This window comes from Ovis canadensis, chromosome 1, assembly GCF_042477335.2.
Source record: "Ovis canadensis isolate MfBH-ARS-UI-01 breed Bighorn chromosome 1, ARS-UI_OviCan_v2, whole genome shotgun sequence".
Lineage (NCBI taxonomy): Eukaryota > Metazoa > Chordata > Mammalia > Artiodactyla > Bovidae > Ovis > Ovis canadensis.
In genome coordinates, this window is record NC_091245.1 from 260,203,620 (window position 1) to 260,221,630 (window position 18,011).

General features: G+C 40.2%; 1 protein-coding gene across 1 annotated transcript in view; it reads left to right on the forward strand.

Annotated features, from left to right (window-relative positions):
• The window catches only part of ACAD11 (acyl-CoA dehydrogenase family member 11), a 115,680-nt gene extending 109,247 nt beyond the window's left edge, over positions 1-6,433 (forward strand). Inside the window, exons 18-20 of the mRNA XM_069565630.1 lie at positions 1,684-1,800; positions 4,020-4,129; positions 5,257-6,433. Of these exons, the coding sequence (XP_069421731.1) occupies positions 1,684-1,800; positions 4,020-4,129; positions 5,257-5,371 (342 nt within the window). The 3' untranslated portion in view covers positions 5,372-6,433. The remainder of the gene's footprint in view (positions 1-1,683; positions 1,801-4,019; positions 4,130-5,256) is intronic.
• Positions 6,434-18,011: the final 11,578 nt, after the last annotated feature.

Below are 18,011 nucleotides of genomic sequence, written 5' to 3' on the forward strand. Positions count from 1 at the left end.
GCAAGAGTACTGGAGTGGGTTGCCATTGCCTTCTCCGACATCAGCAACTAGGGAAATACAAATTAAAACCACCATGAGATATCTCTGCACATTGTGAAAATGGCTAAAACTTAAAAGTACTCACTATACCTAGTGCTGATAACTGGAACTCTCATATACTGCTGGTGGGAAGGTAAAATGGCATAGCACTCTGGAAAATGTTGACAGCTTATAAGTATTTACCAGATGACCTAACAACTCCACTTCTGCTATTTGCTTTTAAAAATGAAAAGCTATGTTCACACAAAAACTCATATACAGATATTTACAGGAGCTCTTTAATAATCACCAAAACTTGAAAACAGCCCAAATGTCCTTCAACAGATGAATGGATGAACAAATTGTGGTACATCCCTACAGTGGAATACTACTCACTGATAAAAAGGAATGGACAGTTGATAAACAGAACAATTTGGATGACATTCAAATGAATTATGCTGAGTGAAGGAAGCTGGCCTCTAAAGAACACATGCTAAAGAATTCATTTATATGACCTTCGGAAAAAGGCAATAGTATAATAACTGACAAACCTAGACAGCATATTAAAAAGCAGAGACATCACTTTGCCGACAAAGGTCTATATAATCAAAGCTATGGTTTTTCCTGTAGTCGTGTACAGATGTGAGAGTTGGACCATAAAGAAGGCTGAGAGCTGAAGAACTGATGCTTTTGAACTGTGGTGTTGGAGAAGACTCTTGAGTCCCTTGGACAACAAGATCAAACCAGTCAATCCTAAAGGAAGTCAACCCTGAAAATTCATTGGAAGGACTGATGCTGAAGCTGAAGCTCCAATACTTTGGCCACCTGATGTGAAGAGCTGACTCATTAGAAAAGACCCTGATACTGGGAAAGATTGAGAGCAGGAGGAGAAGGGGGTGACAGAGGATGAGATGGTTGGATGGCATCATTAGTTCAATGGACGTGAGTACTCAATGGACATTAGCTCAGTGGACATGAGTGCTCAAAGGACTGCATGCTGCATTCCATGGGATCGCAAAGAGTTGGACACAACTCAACAACAACATAATAACTGAGAACTATTCAGTGGTTTCTACAGATTAGAGGTAGGGCTATTAAGGGGCAGTATGAGGGAGTTTTGGGGGGAAGATGAAACTGTTTTGTCTCTTGATTGTAGTTATACCAGTCTATGAATGTGTTAAAATTCATAGAACTATTCACCAAAGAAAAAGTCATGTTTACTAAATAAATAATAGTAACAGTATAATGAAGGACTGCTGGACCATTCTCACTGAAATTGTCTTGGGAATTATGTAGACTGTCTATAAGCAGATCCACCACCTTACACTTAACAAGTTTCAATGGGACTATGCAGTTAGCATTTAAAATAGCCAGTATGGAGAGTCTTGGCAACAAGACAGTTGCTCAGTTTGGCTGTCTTGACTTTAGACACCAGAATATCCAAAATAAATTATTTTTATGAGCAAATAAAATTTTTTTTCTAAAATCTTCCAAAGTTACCTGCAGCCATACCAAATGCTGTGTATATGGTTGGGTGGTTATATCAAACTAAGTCTTCCATTTAAAAATATTAATGTATAGAATAGGTTGTTTTCATGTGTTATATGTGGACCTCAGACACCAGCTTATCTCCTCCTTCTTCTGCTGCCCTTTGTTCCCCTCCAGGAGGTAGTAGCTCACTGGATTGCTGAAAGCCGCATTGCCATTGAGGAGATCCGCTTGTTGACCTTGAAAGCTGCTCACAGCATTGATACTCTGGGCAGCGCTTGTGCTAAGAAAGAGGTGAGAACCTTTGGACTACCATCTGCCAAGTCATACGTTTCTCCCACACTTTGGGCATTCCAGGTTTCATGGTAACTGGAGGGCACTCAGAATACTGGAAGCTTCCATTTGATTTTGGTTTAAAGATTATAAATGTATGTCATTTGCCAGTTTTCCTTTCACTGGGCTGCTTTAGGGAAAGATTTTCAGGATGAAGAATATCTTCAACTTTCTCAAGATGCCACAACAAAAAGTAGGAAAATACTAGACTTTATACAGACTTGGAATTGTACCTGTTATGTCACCTTCTGTCAACCTCTTGACTTTGAGCAAAGTATCTAACTAATCTGCCTATGACCTAGAGTTCCAATGAAGAATAACCAAGTTGATGTAGAATGCAGAGCACTATGCTGCCACATAGAAATGTTTCATAGAAAGTCCTTCTTGTCATCTGTTTCTGGCTTATTTGGAATAAGAGCATAATTATATAAGAGCATAACTATAAAATCAATGACACTTCCATGTTCTAGCTATTGTAAATAGTGCTGCAATGAACAATGGGATACATGTATCTCTTTCAGTTTTGGTTTCCTCAGGGTATATGCCTAGGAGTGGGATTGCTGGGTCATTTGGTGGTTTTATTCCTAGTTTTTTAAGGAATCTCCATACCATCTTCCATAGTGGCTGTATCAATTTACATTTTCACCAACAGTGCAAGAGTGTTCCCTTTTCTCCACACTCTCTCTAGCATTTATTGTTTGTAGACTTTTTGATGATGGCCATTTTGACCAGTGTGAGGTGATATCTCATTGTAGTTTTGATTTGCATTTCTCTAATAATGAGCAATATTGAGCATCTTTTCATGTTTTTGTTAGTCATCTCTATGTCTTCTTTGGAGAAATGTCTGTGTAGGTCTTTTTCCCACTTTTTGATTGGGTTGTTTGTGTTTCTGGTATTGAGTTGTATGATCTGCTTGTATATTTTGGAAATTAATCCTTTGTCCATTGTTTCATTTGCTATTGTTTTCTCCCATTCTGAGAGTTGTCTTTTCACCTTATAGTTTCCTTTGCTGTGCTAAAGCTTTTAAGTTTAATCAGGTCCCACTTGTTTACTTTTGTTTTTATTTCCGTTACTGTAGGAGGTGGGTATAGAGGATCTTGCTTTGATTTATCATCAAGCATTGTGGCTATGTTTTCCTCTAAGAGTTTTATAGTTTCTGGTCTTACATTTAGGTCTTTAATCCATTTTGAATTTATCTTTGTCTATGGCACTATTTACAATAAAAACAGCACTATTTACAATAGCCAAAACATGGAAGCAACCTAGATGTCCATTGACAGATGAATGGATAAAGGAGTTGTGGTACATATACACAGTGGAATATTACTCAGCCATGAAAAGAAACACATTTGAGTCAGTTCTAATGAGGTAAATGAACCTAGAACCTATTAAACAGAGTGAAGTGTATCAGAAAGATAAATACCATATTCTAATATATATATATGGAATCTAGAAAAATGGTACTGAAGAATTTATTTACGGGGCAACAATGGAGAAACAGACATAGAGAATAGACTTATGGACATGGGAAGAGGAGAAGAGAGGGTGAGATGTATGGAGAGAGTAACATGGAAACTTACAGTAGCATATGTAAAATAGATAGCCAATGGGAATTTGCTGTATGGCTCAGGAAACTCACACAGGGGCTCTGTATCAACCTAGAAAGGTGGGATGGGGAGGGAGATGGGAGGGAGGTTCAAAAGGGAGGGGATATATGTATACCTAAGGCTGATTCATGTTGAGGTTTGACAGAAAACAGCAAAATTCTGTAAAGCAATTATCCTTCAGTAAAAAATAAATCAATTTTTTTAAAAAATCAATGACACTGCTAAGGGAAAATGATTAGTGAAGACTCTTTACCTCTTTATGATCCCTAACATGATAAGTATCATTTATCAGCTGCCTAAAATCCTTCTGCAAACAAGGCAAGGCAAGTTATAAATAATAGAATGTAATTTGGATGAGGTATTTCTTTCCAGAAGGTCTATGTTGACTGAAATATGGCCTAATGGCTGCATTAGCGGATCTTTGTTGGCTTTCATCAAAAATCCTGTTTCAGTGGTGAGTGTTTGTGGAAAAGTTCTCTTGTTTCTTTTCACAGAGAAAATACAGATTAGATCAAATTCTGTCACACATATTGTCTAAGAAAAGAACATTCTTCTTACATCTTGTTTATACAGATTGCAATGATTAAAGTGGCTGCCCCCCGTGCCGTCTGCAAAATTATTGACCGGGCCATCCAAGTGTGTGGAGCTGCGGGTATTTCCCAGGATTACCCTCTGGCTAGCATGTGAGTTCTGTGTGCTAAGTAGTTTCAGTCATGTCTGACTCTTTGCAACCCTATGGATGATAGCCCGCCAGGCTCCTCTGTCCATGAGATTCTCCAGGCAAGAATACCAGAGTGGGTTGCCATGCCCTTCTCCAGGGGATCTTCCCAACCCAGGGATCCAACCCACATGTCTTACGTCTGCTGTATTGGCAGGCAGTTTCTTTACCATTAGCCCCACCTGGGACCCTCTGACTAACATGTCATCTAATCACCATCTATATTTAATGGTGTTGGGGTTAAATATCTGCAGATGCTTTGATACTATTTACAAAGAAAATAAAAATAACTAACTTACTTTAAAGCCTAATTGAAAGCTAACAGGTAATATAGGTACTTTACAGTAGATCTGTGTATCAATAAATAGTTTTATGATTACAATTGTCATTTCCCTCAATTATGTTCACTTTTACCCTGAGAGGATGCACCAAGCGTTCCTGGACTGTAAATAACTCATGAGGGTTCACCCTGGAACAGAAAGGAGGACAGGAACAGAGCTGGTCAAAGAGGGGCCCAGAGCCAGGCTTAGGCAGGCACTAAGGATGCTTTACCACCCACACCCATAGGTGTGGCCAGACTGCGGCCATTCCTGCCAGCCAACACATTGTGTCCACACGGTAAGTGCTGAGATCAAGAAGGTACACTAACCACTGGACATGATACCACCTTCTCTGTCACACCGGAGATAAGAATCTGGTGCCCCATCAGTTTTTCCTCCATCAATTTTTAATAAGAAAGAACTGAATATATAGTACTATGTATTTATATTATATAAAAGTTATATATTCTTCATGGCCTGTGGCTTACCCAAGATGTCTCCTAGCAACTTCTAGTACCTACAGCAAACCAAGAATGAGATTAAGCCCACTGCACCATGCCGTTTAAGATTCCACTCCCAAAGTGAGGACTTTAAAATGACATTTCACAAGCCCTTGGGCTTACTTTTCTTGATTTTCCCTGTGCAGTTTTTCTTATCACTGTCTTGGTGAGATTTCAAACACTAATAATCTTGGCTTAGAGTTAGAGTGACTGTTGAAGCGTCAGGTTTCTCTATGATAAGTCCTGACACTCTGTTCTTTATGTTTTTGCAGGTATGCCCTAACACGGACTTTGCGCATAGCAGACGGGCCTGACGAAGTCCACCTCTCAGCAGTTGCAAAAATGGAGCTGAGGGACCAAGCCCAAAACCTGAGGGCCAAGATATAGGAGATGACACCACCTCACCTTGATACACACATCATCAGTGCCAGCATTTGAATATTTTTCCACTTTTGCAACAGCTTGAGCACAGGATTAATTACTCTCTTTGGTAAAAATTTGAGCATCTGTTTTAATCAGTGGCTTTTATCATTTCAAGGATCACACTTGAAATTTTATAATCTCAAGGGTTTAAGTGAAAAAGGAAATTTTATAGCTTCAGTCTAACACCTAAACGTATATAACATTTAGTTTTTAAACACACTACTTGTAAAGAAATCATGAAGTAGACTGGAGAACTAAATCATGAGCATACAAATATTTTTACTTTTTTACTTTCAGGAATTGTTCCACTTAAATAAATATTAAATAAATATTTAATCACTACTTTGTAAAAATATAGTGGGATCTCCTTTTGGTCATTGGTTTTAGGGGTTGGTTTAACACTGTGTGGTATTGTTTGCATTGAAGGAGACATGACTGATTGGGTCATTTTAGAGTTTATATTGTTATAAGTCTCTTCATAATTCAGCAGGAAGCATTTATCCATAAAATCTGATTATGGTTGAAAGTTTGCTAGAAGACATGCATCTTATGAGAAAATAAAATTAAGAAAAATTTTAATTATGTATAAAATATTGATATGAACAATGGATGTTTTAACCTATAAGAAAGTTATATAGTTTTGAGAGGAGATTAAAAACAATCTGCTCTGAACACTATTTTGTTAAAAGCAATACCCTAAGCCAACATCCTTGTGGCCTGTTAAATCAGTGCTGCCAGAACTACAGCCCTGGACCACTTGTGAATCTTGAGCACCTGAATTATATGATCAGCATAACTTAGGAACTGAATTTCTGATTTTTAAAAATTTTAATTAATTTAGATTCTCAGTTCAGTTACTGGAAAACTTTTAAGTATGCTCAGAATAACTTGGGTATGTTAATTGTCTTTGGCAAATGTAAATTTTTTGAAGTCTAAATGCAAGTATTTTGAATGAAAATTTAGCATCCAAATTAAGAAAGTACAAAATATACACCAGATTTTGAAAACTTAGTACAAAAAAATAAATGTTTCATTAATACATTTTAATATTGATTACATGTTGAAATGTTAATATTTTTGATATACTGAATTAAATAAAATATATTATTTAAATTAATTTTACCTGTTTCTTGTTACATTTTTAGTTTGCCATTAGAATCAGTTCAGTTCAGTTACCAACAAATTTTTTTAATTTTCAAATGAAAATATTTTGAATTCAAAAAGCTTTAAAACTGTACATGAATTTATTGATGTGCATAAGTTATTTCAGTCATTATTTAAATATTTTCTTGGAGTGGGAGTGGGTACCCAGCATTTGACAAAGACCCAGGTTCTGAGTCTTGTGTATCATGTGGGCTTTGTAAACATTTGCCTTTGCGCCTTAACCTCACGGTATCTCGTATTTCCTTCTGTATGTTGGGATTAACTTTTAAACTTAGAGGACCTTTATCTACTGAGGGCTTGTGTGATAATCACTGAAGCTGTATAAAAATACTTTGATACTTCTGAACCACAATAAAGCCTTCTATAAGGCATCCTTTTTTAGGTAGATAAAATCTTATAACCCAAGCTATTCAGTCTTATTACTAGTTTTAAAAATTGCAACTTAGAAGAAATCAAGATTGTTTCTGACCGGTTAGGATTAAAAGTTGTATCTGGTAATTGTAATTTTGTGATAATTTTTTCCTCCTTGAGAAAAACTGGCTGAATTGGTGGTTGACTTATTTCAATTGATCTGTTTCTATCTGTCATATACACAGCTGTCCTCTCCCCATGTGATCCATATCACCTCTCTCACCTACCTTTATTTATTTTTTTTTTTTTGATACATGGCATGGCCAAAAGCTTTTTATTTTTTATTTTTAATTTTTTTTATTTTTTTAATTTTAGTTTTTTATTTTTTAAATTTTAACATCTTTAATTCTTACATGCATTCCCAAACATGAACCCCCCTCCCACCTCCCTCCCCATAACATCTTTCTGGGTCATCCCCATGCACCAGCCCCAAGCATGCTGCATCCTGCATCAGACATAGACTGGCGATTCAATTCACATGATAGTATACATGTTAGAATGTCATTCTCCCAAATCATCCCACCCTCTCCCTCTCCCTCTGAGTCCAAAAGTCCGTTATACACATCTGTGTCTCTTTCCCTGTCTTGCATACAGGGTCGTCATTGCCATCTTCCTAAATTCCATATATATGTGTTAGTATACTGTATTGGTGTTTTTCTTTCTGGCTTACTTCACTCTGTATAATCGGCTCCAGTTTCATCCATCTCATCAGAACTGATTCAAATGAATTCTTTTTAATGGCTGAGTAATACTCCATTGTGTATATGTACCACAGCTTTCTTATCCATTCATCTGCTGATGGGCATCTAGGTTGTTTCCATGTCCTGGCTATTATAAACAGTGCTGCGATGAACATTGGGGTACATGTGTCTCTTTCAATTCTGGTTTCCTCGGTGTGTATGCCCAGAAGTGGGATTGCTGGGTCATAAGGTAGTTCTATTTGCAATTTTTTAAGGAATCTCCACACTGTTCTCCATAGTGGCTGTACTAGTTTGCATTCCCACCAACAGTGTAGGAGGGTTCCCTTTTCTCCACACCCTCTCCAGCATTTATTGCTTGCAGATTTTTGGATCGCAGCCATTCTGACTGGTGTGAAGTGGTACCTCATTGTGGTTTTGATTTGCATTTCTCTAATAATGAGTGATGTTGAGCATCTTTTCATGTGTTTGTTAGCCATCCGTATGTCTTCTTTTATTCAGATAAAATCATATTAAAAAACATAGTAAAGATTGTTGAAAGAAAAAACTCCAGTCAACAAAGACTAAAGTAAGATCAAGGGCCCTTTCCCTTAATCAGTGAGTGAATGACTGACTGTAAACACGGGAGTGACAGGTCCCTTTCCAGGGTCTCCCCACGCTGTCACTGCAGGTCACTCTGAGCAGTCCACCCAGGACAGTCAGCCAGGTTTGCCAGTCTTTTGAGCCCTCACAGGTTTAAGATGAGAAGTCGTCCTTCAGGTAACCTCACATAGGAAGGCAGGAAGAGAGGGAGAGCTCACCAGTTAGTGGGCAGCAGCAGGGAAGGAGGGGAAGCGGCTGCCCAACTGGAAGTCACCATAAGGCTTTACACGAAAGTGGCCACAGAGGCATGGCTTGTCCAGGGAGTAGCCAGGTAAGGATCTCCAGGAGTTGATGGTTTAACCTTTGAGAACACACAAGAGAAAGTTCAGGTAATCGTGGAGGAGCTGAATTTCTCATCAGCCTGTTTGTAAGGCTTCCCCCAGGCCCGTGTCTCCCCAGCTCTGCCCACAACTCTGGTCTACTTGCATCTCATAGGCCTGTCCTGTTCAGTCACTCAGTCATGTACGACTCTGTGCAGCTTCATGGACTGCAGCACACTAGGCTTCCCTGTCCTTCACTGTCTCTGGAGTTTGCTTGAACTCATGTCCATTGAGTCAGTGACGCAAACCAACCATCTCATCCTCTGCCGTCCCCTTCTCCTCCTGCCCTCAATCTTTCCCAGCATCAGGGTCCTTTCCAGTGAGATGGCTTTTCCATCAGGTGGCCAAAGCATTGGAGTTTCAGCTTCAGCTTCAGTCCTTCCAATGAATATTCAGGGTTGATTTCGTTAAGGATTGACTGGTTTGATCTTGCCATCCAAGGAACTCTCAAGAGTCCTCTCGAGCACCACAGTTCAAAAGCATCAGTTCTTCAGTGCTCAGACTTCTTTATGGTCCAACTCACATCCATACCTGAAAAACCATAGATTTGACTATACAGACCTCTGTTGGCAAAGTAACATCTCTGCTTTTCAACACACTGTCTAGGTTTGTCATAGCTTTTCTTCCAAGGAGCAAGCATCTTAATTTCATGGCTGCAGTCACCATCCCCAGTGATTTTGGAGCCCAAGAAAATGAGGTCTGTCACAAAGATCCTCTCTTGACCACTTGTTCTGAACTAGCATCACCTGCTCTCCAGCCCCTTTACCTACCATTCTTCTCACAGCACTGATCACTTGGCATATCTATTTATTTATGGTCTGTCTGCTCAGTAGAGTCCACTTTTTGTGTGTATTGGAACCATGCATGCTAGCATGCACTCAAAAAAAGTATGAATGAATGAATTCATGTGCATGATTGCTTTCCTGATCCCTGATTTGCAGTTGTTGAGAGGGCCAAGCATTTATTTGTAAGTCTGCAAACAAAAGCAGAACGGAAGCCCGAGCATTAGCCCAAGAACACAGAGGCTGGGCAACAGACCCAGACTGAAAGCGAACATGAAAGTCTTCTCTGGGACTGAGAAGGGATATTAGAGCCCCAGCAGTGGGGGCACACAGCAGTTTGGGCTGATCAACTGATGAAATACTTGTTTTTAATGAGTATTTAACAATTCAGAGAATGTACATTTACTTTTTTTTCTTTACTAAAAAATTCAGTTATTTAGGAAAATTCAGTTATTCAGGAAAATTGCATTACAATATTGGTTTGATTTTTGCCATACATCAACATGAATTAGCCATAGGTGTATATATGTCCCTTCTTTCTTGAACCTCCCTCCCATCTCCCACCTTTTCCCATCCCTGTAGATTGTTACAGAGCCCCAGTTTGGGTTCCCTGAGTAATACAACAAATTTCCACTGGCTATCTGTTTTCTATATGGTAGTGTGTATGCGTCCAAGCTACTCTCTCCATTTATCTCACCCTCTCCTTCCTGCCTTGTACCCTTGTCCATAAGTCTCTTCTATGTCTGTGTCTCCATTGCTGCCATGCAGATAGGTTCATCAGTACCATCTTTCTAGGTTCCATGTATATGTGTTAATATATGATATTTGTTTTCCTCTTTCTGATTTACTTCACTCTGTATAATAGGCTCTGGGTTCATCCACCTCATTGGAACTGACTCAAATGTGTTCCCTTTTTATGGCCAAGTAGTAGTCCCTCGTATATATGTACCACAATTTTTTTATCCATTCATCTGTTGATGGACATCTATGTTGCTTCCATGTCCTAGCTATTGTAAATAGCGTGCAAGGAACATTGGGATACATGTGTCTTTTTCAGTTTTGGTTTCCTCAGGTATATGCCTAGAAGTGGTATTGCTAGGTTGTATGCTGGTTTTATTCCTAATTTTTAAAAAAATCTCCATACTGTCTTCCATCATGGCTATATCAATTTACATTCCCACCAACAGTGCAAGAGGGTTCCCTTTTCTCCGCACCCTCTCCAGCATTTATTGTTTGTAGACTTTTTGATGATGGTCATTCTGACCAGTGTGAGGTGATATTTCATTATAGTTTTGATTTGCATTTCTTTAAGAATGAGCGATGTTGAGCATCTTTTCTTGTGTTTGTTAGCCATCTGCATGTCTTCTTTGGAGAAATGTTTGTTTAGGTCTTTTTCCCACTATCTGATTGGGTTGTGGTTTTTTTTTTTCTGGTATTAAGTTGTATCATCTGCTTGTATATTTTGGAAATTAATCCTTTGTCCATTGTTTCATTTGCTATTATTTTCTCCCATTCTGAGGGTTGTCTTTTCACCTTGTTTATAATTTCCTTTTCTGTGCAAAATCTTTTAAGCTAGTTAGGTCCCACTTGTTTATTTTTGTTTTTATTTCCATTATTCTAAGAAGTGGGGCATATTTTTTTAAATTTTCTTGATGTGGAGTCCAACCTAATCAGCCAGAGTGCTGTGATCAGCTCAAGGTACAGAGGGAAGACAGGATAACTAAGAAAAACAAAACCACATTCAGTAATCATTAGAATTCTCTAATTTTCCAAATTAGGATTCAGGGAAGAGTCCTCACTTAATTCAGGGCAAAAAGCATTCAGGGTTTATGATCCTGCCATAATATTTTTATTTCTTCAGGATACCCCTTTCTCATAATTTTGTGATTATCATGAAGAAAATCCATAAACATTCTAGTGTAAGAGTGTGGTTGCAATAAGTTTTCTGAAACAAGAGTTTCTTTTAAAAATTTATTTTTAATTGGAGGGTAATTCCTTTACAATGTTGTGTTGGTTTCTGCCATATATGACTCAGCCTTAAGTATACATATATCCCCTCCTTCTTGACTCTCTCTCCTACTCCATCCCCCGTCTCACCCCTGTAGGTCATCACAGAGCACCAGGTTGAGTTCCCTGTATCATACAGCAGTTTCCCAGTAGCTATCTATTCTTTTTTACTCTCATTATACACTTTATTCAAGGAATCTTTGTTGAAAATATAGTCCTACAATATAAGATTCTTATAGATAGTAAGTTAAAGTAGATGTACAACAGTATATGTGTGAAATCTTGGATACTATAGAAACAGACCGTTTATAGTGGTGAGGGATCTGTACACAAAACATGGACAAGGCTTTGCTTTATTCCAACGCAGCACAGTCCACATTTAAAGATACATATGATCTGAGAGAACAATTCTGCAAGTTAAAGACACTGATGATGTTCCAAAGATTCTGGTTGATAATGCGTGTGACTTGGAAGACGACAGAGTTGTAAGAAGGGAACAAGTCAAAATCCAGCAAGAAAATAGAACAACTGTGTATTCTTTGACTCCTCTGGGAGTGTTTGAGGGTCTCCTGCAGAGGCACGGGTCAGCATTGGCGTGCCGCTGGGACAGGGCACTGGCCAGCAGCCTCTACCACTAGCTATCTACTTAACATACGGGAATGTGTATGTTTCCATGCTACTCTCTCAGTTCATCCTACCCTCCCTTCCTCCACTGTGTCCACAAATCTATTCTCTGTGTCTCTATTCTTGCCCTGCAAAGAGGTTCATCCATACCATTTTTCTAGATTTGTATATATGTGTTAATAAATGATTACACTTCCCTGGTAGCTCAGATGGTAAAAAATCTGCCTGCAGTACAGGCTCTGCACTGGTTCGATCCCTGGGTTGGGAAGATCCCCTGGAGAAGGGAATGGCGGCCCACTCGAGTGTTCTTGTCTAGAGAATTCCAAGGACAGAGGGATTCTCTCACTTAGAAAACTCTCCCCGAGTCCTGTATTCTCAAGGCTTGCTCCCTTCCTGTAAATGTAACATTTTAGGTGTTTTCTCTGTGATTACCCCATCCAAATGTCTCTGCCCTTCTAATATATACACACATACACTCCTTACTGCTTCCTCTGGTTTGGCTTTCTCCTGAGAATGACCAGCTTGTAACATACTATGTATCTTTCTTTTTTATTTGGCTTATTATCCCCCCACTTCCCATTAAGAAGTATGCTTTGGCAGAGAGGGGATTTGTGTATTTGCCTCAATGCTACACACTTGGTGTCTAGAACAATGCCCAGCCAGTGCGTATTAGATCCTCACTAAACATTTGTTGAATGTGTCAACGGAATTCTTCCAGCTACTGGAGTGCACAGATCCCAGGAAGTCTGCCTTCCTCTCCATCAGGAGTGTGCAGCACTGACTCGTGTTTACTCATTGGCCATGTGTGTGCTTAGTCACTCAGTCCTGTCTGACTCTCTGCGACTCCCTGGACTGTAGACTGTCAGGCTCCTCTGTCCATGAAATTCTCCTGGCAAGAATACTGGAGTGGGTTGCCATGCCCTTCTCCACTCACTGGCCATGCAGAAGCCTAAAAGACCTAAAGCCCTGTTTCTCAATCTCAATTCTGGTTGAACATCAGAATCCCAGTTTAACGAAGACTCAAGTGCCCCAGCCCAACCCAAATCCAGTGCTGGTGATGGTGACTTCAGGAGTGACTTGAAGGGATTCTGAAGAAACGAGGGCCACTCCCTGCAAATCCTGATCAGGTCTGTTTTAGAGTGTCTGGCTGAAAACCCCAGGAAGAGACTGGCTAATGTGTGCTAAGGGAAATCTGCTAGGCAGTATGGAAGCAGAAGACCAAGAAAGCCTGGAGGCTCTTCCCAGGAAAGCCCACAGGGAGGGAGAGCAGCTGACCAGCAGAGCTGACCTCCCTGGGCCCCACGCTCCTCAGCTGTACCTCTGCCCCACCCAGCCACTCAGGTTCCGAGGAGCGCCTGGCTGGCCAAACTCTTTGCAGAGATCACCGGGGTCTGTTCTGCAACAGAGAGAGAAAAAAGAAATAGCATCTGCCACATGTATGGTTTTAACTTGTCTAGTGCCACATTTCAATTCAGTTCAGTCGCTCAGTTGTGTCCGACTCTTTGCGACCCCATAAACAGCAGCACGCCAGGCCTCCCTGTCCATCACTAACTCTCAGAGTTCACCCAAACTCATGTCCATTGAGTCAGTGATGCCATCCAATCAGCTCATCCTCTGTCATCCCCTTCTCCTCCCACCCTCAATCTTTCCCAGCATCAGGGTGTTTTCAAATGAGTCAGCTCTCCGTATCAGGTGGCCAAAGTATTGGAGTTTCAGCTTCAACATCAGTCCTTCCAATGAACACCCAGGACTGATCTCCTTTAGGATGGACTGGTTTGATCTCCTTGCAGTCCAAGGGACTCTCAAGAGTCTTCTCCAACACCACAGTTCAAAAGCATCAATTCTTCTGCGCTCAGCTTTCTTTATAGTCCAACTCTCACATCCATACATGACTACATTTAAAGAAACATAAAAAATTAATTTTAACTATATATTTTACTTAACCTAATATATCCAAATATTGGGGCTTCCCTGGTGGCTCAGCAGTAAAGAATCTGCCTGCAATGCAAGAGATGCCAGAGACACAGGTTCAGTCCCTGGGTCAGGAAGATCCCCTGGAGGAGGGCACGGCAACCCACTCCAGTATTCTTGCCTGGAGAATCCCATGTACAGAAGAGCCTAGTGGGCTCTAGTTCATGGGGTCTCAGAGTCAGACATGACTGAAGTGACTGAGCATATACACACACAGACACACACACAGACACACACACACACACACCCATATATTATCATTCCAACATGTAATCAATAACAACAATTACCAGTAAGATATTTTTCACTTTTCCCCCTAAAATCCAAAGTATATTTTACATTTACAATACATCTCAATTTGGAAGCTAATTTTTCAATGCAAATACTTGAACTGTAAAAAAGTTAATTGTAGTTTTCATAAAACTTACAGTTGAAAAAATAGATTCATATACTTGAATTGTTTCATGCACATTAAAAGTTTTTAAAAGCATCAGTTTTTAAAATTTAAAAAAGTTAATTAAAATGAAATTAAGAAATTAGTTCATCAGATACATTTCAAGTGCTCAGTAGCTACAAATGGCCAGTGGCTATTGTGCTGGCCAGTATGCCCATGAGACGCTGACCTGCCGCACTAAATGAAGGAAAGGCCTTGGGGCATTAAATATGGAGAACAGATGCCAAAAGCAACTGTTTACCACTGTGACTAAGGGAAGGCAGTATTTTTATATCTTCTATGTTTTGGTCTGGTGAAGGAAGGTTAACTCCAGGGCATTTCCTTTATTTAGAAAAGAAAACAAAACAAACTCATAATGAAAAGGAACTGCTAAGTATTTCTAGTTATCAAGGGTCCTGTGGTAAGCCATTCCTAAAGATCATGCGAAGGGAAAATTGGTATCTATTCAGGGTGGTTAAGGTTTCCAAGTAGGAAAAATGCTTGGCTCTAATACATAGTAACAGAAGGGTGTAAACTCAGTCTCTTGAGATCACATGTTTGATTCGTGAGCCAGAGTCCTCCCTGCTTCATGGGAATTAATAATAATCTTGTCACAGAAATGGAGGCAACACTTTGAATAAAATTCAAAACTGTTATCATCAGTTATTCTCTCCCAACCGATCCTCTACAAACTGTTTATGATGAAGTTTTGGGCTTCAGGAGAGATGACTCCCAAATGGTCTACTTGCTGCATTTCATTCCATTTAGTCCATTATAACTCATATGTCTGTCTCCAAGACACTGAAGGAACGTTCTATTACTAAGGGACGAAGCCATGAACGAGGCTGAAGGGATGACCCTCATATCTGGTGTAGATATTCAGTGCTTCCTTCTCAAAGCGCTGACTGCACATGAGTTAGGTTTAAATTCTAAATCCATTTGAAACCTTTCTGCAAGAAGTCTCCTGCCAACCCATCAAGACAGCTAGACTAAAGCCCAAAGGAGTAAATAATTTAACAGGCAAAACCACAACATGCTGCGGTCCTCACACACTAAGTTAATGGGGATTTTTTGTTCTTTTTAACCTTTCTTTTAGGGTTAGAAGTATCTCAGCTGGAATTCCATCACCTCCACTAGGTTTGTTTGTGGTAATGCTTCCTCAGGTCCACTTGTCTTCACATTCCAGGATGTCTGGTTCTAGGTGAGTGACCCCACCACTGTGGTTATATGGGTCATTAAGAGGTTTTTCGCACAGTTCTTTTGTGTATTCTTGCCACCTCTTCTGGTAGGTCCTTGCCATGTCTGTCCTTTATTGTGCCCCTCTTTGCATGAACTGTTCCCTTGGTATCTCTAATTTTCTTGACGAGATCTCTAGTCTTTCCCATTCTATTGTTTCCCTCTATTTCTTTGCATTGATTGCTAAGGAAGGCTTTCTTATCTCTCCTTGCTATTCTTTGGAACTCGGCATTCAGTTGGGTGTATCTTTCTCTTTCTCTTTGCCTTTTGTTTCTCTTTGTTTCTCAGCTATTTGTAAACCCTCCTCAGACAACCACTTTGCCTTCTTGCATTTCTTTTTTTGGGAAGGGCTTTTGTCACCGCCTCCTTTAGTCACTGCTTCCTGTACAATGTTACGAACCTCCATCTATAGTTCTTCAGGCACTCTGTCTACCAGATCTAGCCCCTTGAATCTATTCATCATCTCTGTATAATCACATACGTCACCTCACTGTATAATCATTAGGGATTTGATTTAGGTCATACCTGAGTGGCCTAGTGGTTTTCCCTACTTTCTTCAATTTGAGCTTGAATTTTGCAATAAGGAGCTGATGATCTGAGCCACAGTCAGCTCCTGGTCTTATTTTTGCTGACTGTATAGAGCTTCTCCATCTTCAGCTGCAAAGAATACAATCAATCTGATTTTGGAATTGACCATCTGGTGATGCCCATGTGTAGAGTCGTCTCTTGTGTTGTTGGAAGAGGGTGTTTGCTGTGAACAGTGCGTTCTCTTGGCAAAACTCTGTTAGTCTTTGCCCTGCTTCATTTTCTACTCCAAAGCCAAACTTGGCTGTTACTCCAGGTATCTCTTGACTTCCTACTTTTGCATTCCAGTCCCCTATGATGAAAAGGACATCTTTTTCTGGTCTTAGTTCTAGGAGGTCTTGTAGGTCTTCATAGCATCGTTCAACTTCAGCTTCTTCAGCATCAGTTGGGGCATAGACTCAGATTACTGTGATATTGAAAGGTTTGCTTTGGAAATGAATGGACATCATTCTGTCGTTCTTGATACTGCACCCAAGTGCTGCATATCAGACTTTTCTACTGACTATGAGGGCTACTCCTTTCCTTCTAAGGGATTCTTGCCCACAGTATAATGGCCATCTGAATTAAACTCACCGATTACCATCCATTTTAGCTCACTGATTCCCAAAATGTCGATCGATGTTCACTCTTGCCATCTCCTGTTTGACCGCATCCGATTTACCTTGACTCGTGGACCTAACATTCCTGGTTCCTATGTAGTATTGTTCTTTACAGCATGGGACTTTATTTTCACCACCAGACACATCCACAACTGGGCATAATTTCTACTTTGGTTCTGCCTCTTCATTCTTCCTGGAGCTATTTCTCTGCTCTTCCTCAGTAGCATATTGGACACCTACCAACCTGGGGGCTCATCTTTCATTGTCATATCTTTTTGCCTTTTCATATTGTCCATGGGGTCCTCAAGGCAAGAATACTAAAGTAGTTTGCCATTCCCTTCTCCAGTGGACCACATTTGTCAGGCCCTGACTAGCTGGGACCTGCCCTTGAGTAGCTCCACATAGCTGGAAGACATGCTCAGTGCTCTGGTTATCCCACTGCTGATCCTTGTTGAGTGTGTAAACCTTAACTGGCCAATGGATATTGGCTGTTGGACGCGGTGCTGGAGAAGACTCCTGACAGTCCCTTGGACAGCAAGGAAATCAAAACAATCAATCCTAAAGGAAATCAACCCTGAATATACTTTGGAAAGACTGATGCTGAAGCTCCAATACTTTGGCAACCTGATGCGAAGAGCCAACTCATTGGAAAAGACCCTGATGCTGGGAAAGACTGAGGGCAAGAGGAGAAGGGGGTGACAGAGGATGAGAAGGTTGGATGGTATCACTGACTCAATGCATTCATGTGCATTTGAGCAAACTCCAGGAGACTGTGAAGGACAGGGTAGCCTGACGTGCTGCAGTTCACGGGGTCATAAAGAGTCAGACATGACTGAGGGACTGAACAGCAGCAACACGCTTTCTTTTGCAGACAGTTTGGAAAAGCCATCCAGAAGAGAGGCAGAAACCACAGGTTACATTTACCATTTTTCTCCAATAGTTTCTTCCTATTCAGTGTTGCCGCCTCATGATTCTTTAAAGTATTAAATCATAAAGACTTTGTATTTATATAGAGATGAAGCAACATGACCCTAGACCAGCTGGAATTGACAGAACACCAGATTAACTTTAGAGCTGAGGAGGAAAAGACCTCAGTCCCAAGCAATTCACCCAGTCCATCTGAGTGCCCATG